Here is a 13,031-nt window from a genome sequence, read left to right on the forward strand (position 1 = left end):
CACAGATGTAGAGAACGAACGTATGGACACCAAAGGGGAAAAGCGGGGGGGTGGGTGGTGGGGTGAATTGGGAGATTGGGATTGACATATACACACTAATATGTATAAAATAGATAACTAGGGCTTCCCTGATGGCACAGTGGTTGAGAGTCTGCCTGCCGATGCGGGGGACACGGGTTCATGCCCCAGTCCAGGAAGATCCCACGTGCCACGGAGTGGCTAAGCCCATGAGCCATGGCCGCTGAGCCTGCGCGTCCGGAGCCTGTGCTCTGCAATGGGAGAGGCCACCACAGTGAGAGGCCTGTGTACCGCAAAAAAAAAAAAAAAAAAAAGATAACTAATAAGAACATGCTGTATAAAATATAAAATTAGAAAAACAACCAAAATATGTCGTATGATGGTAACATTCATATTTATCAAATACTGGCAAACTAGAGACCATCCAGATGGGCAGCCAGGATGGTGATGTATGAGGAAATCAGGTCACGCAAACACTAGTTAAGAAAGTGGAAGTGGATAGAGGGTGGTTCAAGATGGTTGGTAGGAAAATCCTGAACTCAGTTCCTCCCACAGACACAACAAACATACAGCTACACATAAAACAGTTTACTCTGAAAAGAACCCCAGAAACAGCTGAATTCCTACTCCCCAAGAAATTATGAAAGGGCCACATCGAGACTGGGACAATCTTTGAAGACTGAGAGATGGCTGTTTTGCATGATACATCAAAACAAACACAGAGAGTCAAGCAAAATGAGGAAACAGAAGAAAATGTTCCAAATAAAGGAACAAGATAAAACTTCAGGAAAAAAAAAAACCTAATGAAATGGAGATAAGTAATTTACCTGATAAAGAGTTCAAAGTAGTGGTCATAAAGATGCTCACCCAGCTCAGGAGAAGAATGAAGAACACAGTGAGGACCTCAACAAAGAGAAAGAACACATAAGAAAGAACCAAACAGAAGTCATAAAGCTGAAGAATTCAATAACTGAACTGAAAAATACACTCGTGGGATTCAATAGCAAACCAGTTGAAACAAAAGAACAGATCAGTGACCTGGAAGACAAGGTAGTAGAAATCATCCAAACAGAATGGCAAAAAGAAAAAAGAATTTTTAAAAATGAGAATAACTTAAGGGACTGTGGGACAACATGTAGCATACTAGCATTCACTTTATAACGGTCCCAGAAAGAGAAGAGAGAGAGAGAAAGGGGCAGAAAAGTTATTTGAAGAAATAATGGCTGAAAACATTTCTAACCTGTGGAAGGAAATAGACATCCAGGTTTGGGAAGCACAGAGAATCCCAAACAAGATGAGCCCAAAGAGATCCATACCAAGACACATTATAATTAAACCGTCAAAAGTTAAAGATAAAGAGAGACTCAAAGCAGAAAGAGAAAGCCAACTCGTTATATACAAGGGAACTCCCGTAAGACTATCAACTGATTTTTCAGCAGAAAATTTGCAGGCCAGAGGGAGTGACGTGATATATTCAAGGTGCTAAAAGGAAAAAACTTCCAAGAATACTCTACCTGGCAAGGTTAACTTTCAGAATTGAAGGAGAGATAAAGAGTTTTCCAGACAAGGAAAAGCAAAAGTAGTTCATTACCACTAAACTGGCCTTACAAGAAATGTCCCTTTAGGGACAACTTTAAGCTGAGAAGAAATGGCCCTAAATATAAATGAGAAAATATATGAAAAAAAATCTCACTGGTAAAGTCAAATATATGGTAAAGGTAGTGGATCAACCACTTATAAAGTTAGTATGAAGGTTAAAAGACAGAAGTAGCAAAATTAGCTGTAACTACAAAAATTTGTTAAGCGATACAAAATAAAAAGATGTAAAATGTAACATCAAAACACATCAGGAATTTCCCTGGTGGCACAGTAGTTAAGAATCCACCTGCCAATGCAGGGGACACGGGTTCGAGCCCTAGCCTGAGAAGATCCCACATGCCGTGGAGCAACTAAGCCCATGCGCCACAACTACTGAGCCTGCGCTCCAGAGCCCGCGAGCCACAACTACTGAGCCCACATGCCACAACTACTGAAGCCCGCACGCCTAGAGCCCATGCTCCACAACAAGAGAAGCCACTGCAATGAGAAGACCGTGCACCACAACCAAGAGTCGCCCCAGCTCACCTCAACTAGAAAAAGCCCGCACACAGCAATGAAGACCCAACACAGCTAAAAATAAATTAATTAATTTTTGAAAAAAGCCCACATCAAATGTGGGGGATGCTACAATGTTCATTGCAGCTCTGCTTACAATAGCCAGGACATGGAAGCAACCTAAGTGTCCATTGACAGATGAATGGACACGTATACACAATGGAATATTACTCAGCCATAAAAAGAAGAATTATTTATATTATTTAATTATTGAGTTATTTATAGTGAGGTGGATGGACCTAGAGTCTGTCATACAGAGTGAAGTAAGTCAGAAAGAGAAAAACAAACACCGTATGCTAACACATATATATGGAATCTAAAAAACAAAAAACGGTCATGAAGAACCTTGGGGCAAGATGGGAGTAAAGACGCAGACCTACTAGAGAATGGACTTGAGGATATGGGGAGGGGGAAGGGTAAGCTGGGACAAAGTGAGAGAGTGGTAGTGTATATATGGACAGATGTACACTACCAAATGTAAAAAAGATAGCTAGTAGGAAGCAGCCGCATAGCCCAGGGAGATCAGCTTAGTGCTTTGTGACCACCTAGAGGGGTGGGATAGGGAGGGTGGGAGGGAAACGCAAGAGGGAAGAGATACGGGGATATATATATACGTATAACTGATTCACACTGTTATAAAGCAGAAACTAACACACCACTGTAAAGCAATTATACTCCAATAAAAATGTTAAAAAAGAAATGTGGTGGGCACTAAAAATGTAGTGCTTTTAGAATGCACTAATATTTTGAACACCCCGTTTTTAATGGAGGCCACTTCAGCCACTCGAATTTTTCTTTTTTTTAATATTTGGATTTTTTTTTCCTTTAGTTTTTGCTTCATGTCACGTTGTTGACTCACCAGTATAACAGCCCAGGTTGATTGACACCAAATATACCCACCTACACTTTGTTTATAGCCAGCAGCTGTTCTAATTGGGCTAGTATTTATAATTATTTGATGCTCTTATCACAGTAGTTGTTAAACATTTTATATCTCACCCCGATTACAGCCATATATTTATTGAGAGGAGGAGAAATGTTGACTTCAACAATGTATTCTGTATAAAATGAATAAGGTTTTTAAGTCTGTTATGTACCAGAAGGAAACATTATAAGTATTCCTCCATATACAACAATAACATTTGTTTCAGTTTCTCAGCTGGCATTTTGTAAGTGAATTTTTTAATGGCAGCAATGAGAGCATTTTTTGAGCCGTATTCCTTTTCTTTGCTAGGGGGAGCACATGATGATAGAAATAAATCTCGTCCGGTTGTAATAACATGTGTTCGTCCTGGAGGGCCTGCTGACAGGTAAACTTCATCTTTCTGTGTCACTATCCAAATAGATTCAATAAAGCTGGGGACTTTGGTATAGAAGTTGATGAATTAGAAATTTCATAGTAACAGATAGGTCTTAAGTAAATATGTTGGAATGTGAAAACAAAAGAGTTCAGGCTGCAGAATCAGAAGAAAGTTTGACTCCAGATTCAATGCTTGCTACCCTGTGTTTTTGGCAAATGACTTAACAGTTCTAAGCTCAGTTCCCTCCAACTGTAAAATGTAGATGATAATGCGTACCTTTCAAGGTTTTTTGTTTTATCAAAGATTAGAGATTTATGGTGCCTTGCAGGAGGCCTTTCATCCTGGAAGGAAATCCAAAAAAGAGGGGATATATGTATATGTATAGCTGATTCACTTTGCTGTACAGTAGAAACTAACACAACATTGTAAAGCAACTCTACTCCAATAAAAATTAATTATAAAAAAAAAAAGGCAGCTGGCCCTTTAACAGCAGGTCCTTGAAATGCATCCTCTCCAATTGGTAATATCCTAACCTGAAAAGACAGGTGGTAGTGTTCTCTGACTCTTACTATTGCCAACGTCCTTATCATGATTATCACCCTTTGATGATGATTATGTGTGTCAGAATAGAAGCGACTTTTAGTAAAAGGGAAGGAGTATTGTCAGTGTTAGTGTTTAGAGCATTCTCTTCCTGGCTAATTTGAATATCTGATAGAAGCTCCTTCAGCTTTCCTACAATAAACCTTGGGGGTCCCAAGTAAACTCACAACTTAGATGTCTCAAGAGATGCTTATCTTTGTACTAATTTCCCACAGGAAAAGTCTGCTCCATAATGGTAGGGAACACGATGCCTGCCACTAGATATAGTTGAAGGAGAGGAGGAAAAACGCACTGATTACCCCTGACTCTGCACTATGTTTCAGCCTAGGATGGATTTTTAAAAACCTTTCTTAAGCACTCGAAATAGTAATAATAATAATAAATACTGCTTGATGAGTGACCACCATGGGCCAGGAACTGTGCTCAGTACTTGGCAGACATTATCTTATTTTATCTTCACAACCACCCACTAAATCAGGTATTTTTATCCAGATTTCCAGGTGACAAAACTGAGGCCCAGTATCGTTAAATGACTTGCCAGCTAGGATAGAAATTCAGATTTGTTTTCCTTCAAAGCTCATACTGTTAGCTCAGTTTGTTTTTTAAGTCAATGTTTAATATAAAATGAGAAAATATGGAGACACTGGGTTCTCCTCTGCACTAAAGTGTATTTGCCTTTGCAGAGGATAATACAAAGTCAAAATTTCCAAGGAAATTTTGCCGTTTTTTTCCCTTCTCCTGCCTTTTCTTGTGAATGATTCTTCCTGAAGCAAATGAGAATATTTCTATTTCTTAATAACATTCTAGAGTTTGAGTTGACAGAAATGTCAGGAGCAGGCTACTAGTTTGTGAGCAACGTCTTACCAAATTAATGGAGGACGAAAGGAAATCTAAGAATTTAAGATAAAAATTTAGAGTCAAAATACATAGAGAGTTGCTGGGTGAAAGATATTTAAGACAGCATTTTTATTCTTTCCAAATCCTAAACTTGTAATCCCCGCATCTGATTTTCTTATCTTCATTGACCCTCCCTGAGGCAGGAGGGTTATAATCTGGTAGCCTCTCTGGCTACATTTTAGTGGTGTCATGACTGTCCTGAGGCATCTTCTCCCAGTGCCTTGAGTGTCTATGGCCACAGAAGAGTGAATAGTATTTGCCTGCCTTTTCCATTGAATGTGAGACTGAATCAATTTAATGATCGTCAAATGGCCTTATAAATCAGTAGGAAAATTTACAGACTAGGGAAATTTTTCACCAGCATTCCCTATAGCTTGGGTTCAGTGGTGATAAATTGAAACCAGCAGACTTTTCTGCTCACCTGGCTTTGGGAAAATAGGTGAGTGCTATTTCTTGGGCTCTAATAAATCAATTTTAGACATTTTGGCAAAACCCTAGAAAAGAGAAAATGTGCCTTTATTACTTTTACACCCCAAGAGTTCATCGTGGGTGACCTGGTTATTTGCTAATGTGTAGTTATTTTCTTATTACTGATTTTCATATTGCAGCAACTTTCTGGTCAGGGTTACCTCTTTACTCTCTTAATGTCACACTTGATGCTTAAAAGGAAATGCAAATGGGATAGATGGTAGAATGTGTGTGAAAGAGCCTCTTTGGCTGAGTGACTGTTAATGCTAAGCCCCGTGGTGCTAAATTAATGACTATTTCTTTATTCTCCCTTCAGAGAGGGCACAATCAAACCTGGTGATAGGTTGCTCAGTGTGGATGGAATTCGGCTTCTTGGAACCACACATGCTGAGGCCATGAGTATTCTCAAACAGTGTGGACAAGAAGCGACGCTGCTGATCGAATATGATGTCTCGGTCATGGGTATGTCGGATCCTGAGGTTGGGATCTCTAACTAAGCTCTACATCATGTCACTGTCCATCCCTGATAAACCACTTTGGATTAAGAAGGAACTGTTATGTCCACCTGTAGCAGACAGAATTTCATCAATACCATATTATTCTGTTTGAGTTCAGAAAGAGGTGAGAAGGACTTCTCAGCGATTTTGAATTCTTGTGTTGATAGAATCTATGATAACATCTCATTCTGTCAGTGTGTTTCACCTAGCAATCAGCTCTCATGCGTGGATTACCCTTTGGCAGGAAAGTGTTTTCCCCCTCCAAGTCACAAAAGTGGTATTATTAACTTAGGGGCTAGTACTTTTTCCTTTACTACATGGAGACTGGAAACAGTAGGGGATTCCTTTCCTTCTTTTTACGTCACAGAGTGAAGCCAGCTGATCAGAATTAATGGAAATTACCATTTTATCATCAGACTTAGGGACAAAGAAAGGAAAGGGGACAAATAGTATCATTGATTAAAATGAAAGTTGAGTACAATATTCTTTCTTGAAATAATGATTCCAATAGAAAGTAATTCTATTTCTACCCTCTCAACTGTAGTACAACTGGAAAGATATTCTCACGTGGCTTTTCAGTGTGAAGAGAGAGCCAAAGTTTTGTGTATAGTTGACTAAGGCAGATAAATTATGATAGAATGAACTGGAACGTGAAACTGAAACCTAAATCATGTTGTAAATACTTCTTACAATTATCAGACTTGATTGTGTGCCTGACTTTACCAGCAAGTTTTGTCCTGGTAAAATGTAGCCAAGAAAAAAACACTTATTCTGTAACTGTAAACTCCTTTTATTTCCTGCTCTATATGATTCACGTAGAACAGTGTTGCTTGAACGTATTCTTAATCTGTCTACTGGCCTGAAATGTCTTTGAGAGGTATGAGGCTTCCTAAAAGACTTAAAGTGTGAGTTAAGGAGTTCTTAGCAGAATAAGTGGTATGATATGCCCTTAAGATGGAAAGGTCAGGAATGAATGAACTTTCCTCCCTCTATTCTTCCTTTCTCTTGTCTTCTCTTTCTCCCTTTTTTCTTTCTCTTTTTATTGTTTTGTATGGCTTTTGAGTTAGATGATTTGTGTTCTGTTTTCAATTCTACTGATTTCTAGCTATTAGTTTGCACCCTGTTACTTATTTCACTGTGCCTTAGTTACCTCATTTGTCACATGGAAACCAGCAGTGCCTATTTTAAAAGGCAGTTAGGAAGACAAAATAAAATTATACAAGTAAGATATATTTTAACTGATGATCCAATTTATTATTCACATTAAAAATTGAAACAGGTGTTTGACATATTTAACTCATTCAGTCTACAAATATATATTTTTTTAATATTTAAGCTAAGTGACAGGTACCAAGAGTACAGAAATAAACAAAACAGACCTGGTCTCTGCTCTTATGAAGTTTGCAATTGACAAGGAGGAGAGACAGTAAACAGGAACATGACCAAACAAATAAACACTCAGAAAGTGATCATTACCTACCATGAAAGGCATGAACTGGATTCTGTAATAGGGAGTAAGGGCAGGCACAGGTGAGGGCTGACAGATGCCAATCAGGAGTCAGTGAAGAGGTGACAGGTAGGCAAAAACCTGAAGGATGAGAAGGAATCAGTTCCCAAACTAAATACAGCAACAGTTTGTAAGTTCTGAGCAGCCCACCTCAGAGAGAGAAGGGCTCCCCCTCTGGGGATGGGCACCATTTCAGAGCAGAGCCCTCCATATCTCATTATTACCAGAGTCAGGAGGGGAGAGGATGACTCACCTGTCTTCCTTCTTCCCTACTCACATTCACATTCTGAATCATGCCTGACAATTTTCATACCTCAGAGTTCTCAGATATCCCCCTAATATAGGGGAAAGTGCCATCAGGAAGGAAACTCATTAAAAGTTTCTCTAAGTTGCTAGATATAAGATCAGTATACAAAGATCAGTTACATTTCTATATACCAGCCAAAACCAGGAAGTTAATTTTTAATATACCATTTATAACAACAATAAAATAATAAGGTTCCTATAAGGAATAAATACAACAAAAGTTGTATCTTCCCATTAGATATAGATATTGATATAGATACAGATATGCATATACGTAAAGAATACTTAAACAAATGAAGACCTACATCATGAACTTGGGTGGGAAGTCTTGATATCTAAAATATATCCTTTCTTTCAAATGCACCCATAAATTCTATTCAGAATCCCAGAAGGATCTTTGGAGGACTTTAATAAGCTGTTTCTAAAATGTAAGAAAAGTGGGAGGGGGAAAACAGCCAAAATGTTTTTGAAACAATATGGAAGCAGAGAAACTTGTTCTATCCCATATCAAGACTCAGTCTAAAATTGTGCCATTAAGTCTATGTAATATTTACATGAGGTAATAAAGAACCCAGTGGAAGAGAATTGAATGCCACAGACCACTACAGATATGTAAGCAGAGGTGTAGTCTTACATCAGTGGGGAATGGTTGAGCTAGTCAGTAAATGATACTGGGTCAATTAGTTAGCCACATGGGGAAAAATTCAATTAATCTCCTACTTTATACCACACCCAAAAATAAATTCTGTATTTACATAACCATTTCCCAACAGACTGCTATTATAGATAACTGGAATGAATATCCTTTTAACCCAAATCTTTGTCTGTGTATCTGACTTCATTAAGTCGAAGGGCATATTTCTTTTTTAAATATTTGGTACATAATTCCAATTGTCCTCCAGAAAGGTTATCCTACTTTATAATATATTACCACCAGCAATGTTTTAAGTGTACCTGTCTCAACAGAGCACCAGATACAACACTAAATAGTATTGGTTTTAATCTTTCTGATTTAAGTAAAAATTGCATTTATATTTTAGTTTACTTTTTAAAAAAATTTCTAGTGCAACTAAATGCTTTTTTGTATGAACACTAGCCATTTTCATCTCCTATTATGCCCTGTATTAATTTTTCTATTGATTTGTGTAACTATTTGTATTTTAGGGATATTAGTTCTTATCAGTTTTTTGTAAAAAGTCTTCTTAGTAGTTTATTTGTCCTTTCTGATGTATCAAAGTTCCTTGTATTTTTTTTTAATTTGGAACTAGTATCTTTTTTTTTTTTTTTTTTTGCGGTACGCGGGCCTCTCACCGTTGTGGCCTCCGCCATTGCGGAGCACAGGCTCCGGACGCACAGGCTCAGCGGTCATGGCTCCCGGGCCCAGCTGCTCTGCGGCATGTGGGATCTTCCCGGACCGAGTAACGAACCTGCGTCCTCTGCATCAGCAGGCGGACTCTCAACCACTGCGCCACCAGGGAAGCCCTGGAACTAGTATTTCTCTTCGGATATAAATATTATTTTTTTCTAAAGTTACCTAATATAATTTAATAGATTTAATAAAGAATCTATCACATGCCTACTGATTTTTTAAATCATACCTTAAATTGTTAAATATACTGGACTCGACATCTGGGCTAGCTAGTCTGATTGTATCTAGTTTCACACCAGATTTCAGGATAGGACTTTTGTTTTTGTTTTGTTTTGTTTTGTGTTTTTAACATCTTTATTGGGGTATAATTGCTTTACAATGGTGTGTTAGTTTCTGCTTTATAACAAAGTGAATCAGTTATACATATACACATGTTCCCATATCTCTTCCCTCTTGCGTCTCCCTCCCTCCCACCCTCTCTATCCCAACCCTCCAGGCAGTCACAAAGCACCGATCTGATCTCCCTGTGCTATGAGGCTGCTTCCCACTAGCTATCTCCCTTACATTTGGTAGTGTATATATGTCCATGCCTCTCTCTCGCTTTGTCACAGCTCACCCTTCCCCCTCCCCATATCCTCAAGTCCATTCTCTAGTAGGTCTGTGTCTTTATTTCTGTCTTACCCCTAGGTTCTTCATGACATTTTTTTTTCTTAAATTCCATATGTATGTGTTAGCATACGGTATTTGTCTTTCTCTTTCTGACTTACTTCACTCTGTATGACAGACTCTAGGTCTAGCCACCTCATTACAAATAGCTCAATTTCGTTTCTTTTTATGGCTGAGTAATATTCCATTGTATATATGTGCCACATCTTCTTTATCCATTCATCCGAAGATGGGCACTTAGGTTGTTTCCATCTCCGGGCTATTGTAAATAGAGCTGCAATGAACATTTTGGTACATGACTCTTTTTGAATTATGGTTTTCTCAGGGTATATGCCCAGTAGTGGGATTGCTGGGTCATATGGTAGTTCTATTTGTAGTTTTTTAAGGAACCTCCATACTGTTCTCCATAGTGGCTGTACCAATTCACATTCCCACCAGCAGTGCAAGAGTGTTCCCTTTTCCAGGATAGGACTTTTGAATTTAAAGTCTTAGTATAAGAGCTCTTATTATCATAAAAAGACGCATTTTTGGAAAATTATTTATCTGCATACTACATTTATTGTATTATTTAAGTTTTGCTAACTTTATACAGCAAATGAGCAAACTTTGATTGGGGTTTTTTATGTCTTTTTAAATTCCTTTTTCTCTCTTCTCTTCCATTCAACTCTCTTGCACTTGGTTGCTTGCTCTCAGCCTTTTCTCTCCCACTGTGTTGCTCATGCTCTGTCTTCCTTTCTTTCTCCTTCCCTTTCTAGCCTCCCAATTATTATTATTTGTGTGTGTGTGTGTGTGTGTGTGTGTGTGGTACGTGGGCCTCTCACTGTTGTGGCCTCTCCCGTTGCGGAGCACAGGCTCCGGATGCGCAGGCTCAGCGGCCATGGCTCACGGGTCCAGCCGCTCCGCGGCATGTGGGATCTTCCCGGACCAGGGCACGAACACATGTCCCCTGCAGCGGCAGGCGGACTCTCAACCAATGCGCCACCAGGGTAGCCCCCCAATTATTTTTTTTATACTCTATTCTCGGTTTCTCACTTGTTAATACCCTTCTATACTCTAATCGTCTTACTTGGATTGTTTTCAGTATTCCCCTGTAATTATTATCCTTTCTCTGTTTTGCCCTTGCTTTTTTCAATCCTGTTTTTCTAAAACAGGGTTAAAATGGGATTAGGTATAGATAAGGTCAGATAATTGAGAATGACAATTTGTGGAAAGAAGTAAAAATGGTACCTTAGAAAATCAGAATATAGGATACTTTCAATTAGAATTATTGTTCATAAAATATTAACTAACCTTTCCTTTTACCAATCTCCCTAGATATTAGACTCAATGATTTCATTTCTTCGTATCATCTTTTACTTCTATAAAATAAGAATAATGCTATTTACCCTGTCGAGCTCATTGTGATATAAAAATCCTCAATAATTAAACTTCTAGAGTAAAAAGCTATTTATCTTTAAAGGAAGCCAGGAGATATTTAGAAGTACAAAGGAAATAAAATTATGAAAGAATGTAGAAAACTTAAAGTTCATGGACCTCCATTGAGACACCTTTCTGTCACTCCTAGATAAAGCTAAATAGGTGAAAAATTGCAATAGAAAGCTTAAGATCTTAAATTAGGAAAATGAGGAGCAATAGATCATTGGTATATGAAGTTGCCATCAGGTACAAATGGCAGAAACCAATTTAGAATAATTTAAAGAGGGAATTGATTAGCTTGTAAAAGTGGGGAGTCAAGATATATCCTGACTTCAGAAGCAGTTCAGTAATATCACAGGTGTTCTGTCTCTCAGGTCTCTTTGCCTGGGAAAGACTCTCCTTGTGTCATGACCAGATGGTTCCAGGCAGCCACTGGTCTATATTATGTTGTGAGTTCATAATGCCAGAAAAAGAAATGAAACTGAATCTCCCCTAAAAGATGCTGAGTGACTTAGCTTGGAGCAAATGCTGACCACTGCAGTAATCACTATGTCCAGGGATATAGTGTAGCCTCTGCTCTTTGGCAGGGAAGGAAGGAATGTGTGTTGAACAGAACAAGACAAAGAATGGCACTTTCCCAAAGCAGGTGATGAAAGTAATAGATGCCACACATACGAGAATTTTCCTTACTTCACGTCCTCACCAGCACTTGGTATTCTCAGTCTGTTTCATGTTATCTATTCTTATGGGTATGTAGTGATATCCCATGGCAAATTGAATGTATATTTCCAGGATGAATAATGATGTGAAGCACCTTTTCATTTGCCACTTGGACATCCCTGTTGCATTATTTTACTTTTAATACCTTCATTTATTTACATACTATTAAAATTATGTCACATTATATCTTAGGAAGTATGTGTGTATCTATAATCATAAATATAAATATTGAGTTTCTTTATATGCTATTAAAAGTACACAAATTATTTTGTAGGAAACACGTGTGTGCCTGTGCAGAGATATTGATATCTCATCACTGGAATGAGATATATTTTCTAGTAAATCTCAGATCACAAATTTTAGCAAATTCAGTAGTCTGGGAAAGCTATTGAAACTATCAATTTTATTAACTAAAGTTGAATTTAGTCTTTGTTAAAATTTTAAAGAAAATGTATTGAGATAAGACTGGTAGGAATAGGTCTGGGGGAAAAGTAAGAGTTCAGTTTTGGATATGTTATGTTTGAGGTGTCTATCCATCATCCAAGTGGAGGTATGGAGTATACAGATGGGTCATTAAGCCTGGAATTTGGTGCAGAGGTTAGGGCAGGAGGTATAAATTTTTGAGATGGACCTTAAAACCACGAGGCACCTTAGGGAAGTGACCGTGGACAGAGAAAAGCAAGGCCCAAGGATGGAGCTCTGGGTCTCTCCAGTAGTGACAAATCAGAAAGGTGACGAGGAACCTTTGAAATAAATTGAGAAGGAACATCAAGTGATGGAGACAGAGAACCAAGGCAGAGTGTGGAGTCCTGGAGGCCAGATTTTTCCTTTGTAAAACTGTGGTAATTATACTACCACACTCACAAGTTGCTGTGAGGAGAAAAACAGTTAATGCATATGTGGTGTTTGGCCCATAATATGTGCTCAATAAATATGAACTAATTATTTTAAATGTTTATAGGGAAAAAACCCTCCACTTCATTATTGTCGAAATGTACTACCAAATGATTGGGTCTCAGAGCCCTGATGTTAGAAGCCAAATAACATAAAATATAAGGAAAGCTTGAACATCTCGGGGCAAAAGTTCTGAAAACAATAACTTTAGTAAAATG

The 13,031-nt window shown here is 38.2% G+C and overlaps 1 protein-coding gene across 1 annotated transcript in view; it reads left to right on the forward strand.

Annotated features, from left to right (window-relative positions):
* The window catches only part of GRIP1 (glutamate receptor interacting protein 1), a 703,482-nt gene that overhangs the window by 545,496 nt on the left and 144,955 nt on the right, over positions 1–13,031 (forward strand). The window contains exons 6-7 of the mRNA XM_060164614.1: positions 3,407–3,482; positions 5,755–5,900. Coding sequence (XP_060020597.1) covers positions 3,407–3,482; positions 5,755–5,900 — 222 coding nt within the window. The remainder of the gene's footprint in view (positions 1–3,406; positions 3,483–5,754; positions 5,901–13,031) is intronic.

This window comes from Lagenorhynchus albirostris, chromosome 11 (assembly GCF_949774975.1).
Source record: "Lagenorhynchus albirostris chromosome 11, mLagAlb1.1, whole genome shotgun sequence".
Taxonomy (NCBI): domain Eukaryota; kingdom Metazoa; phylum Chordata; class Mammalia; order Artiodactyla; family Delphinidae; genus Lagenorhynchus; species Lagenorhynchus albirostris.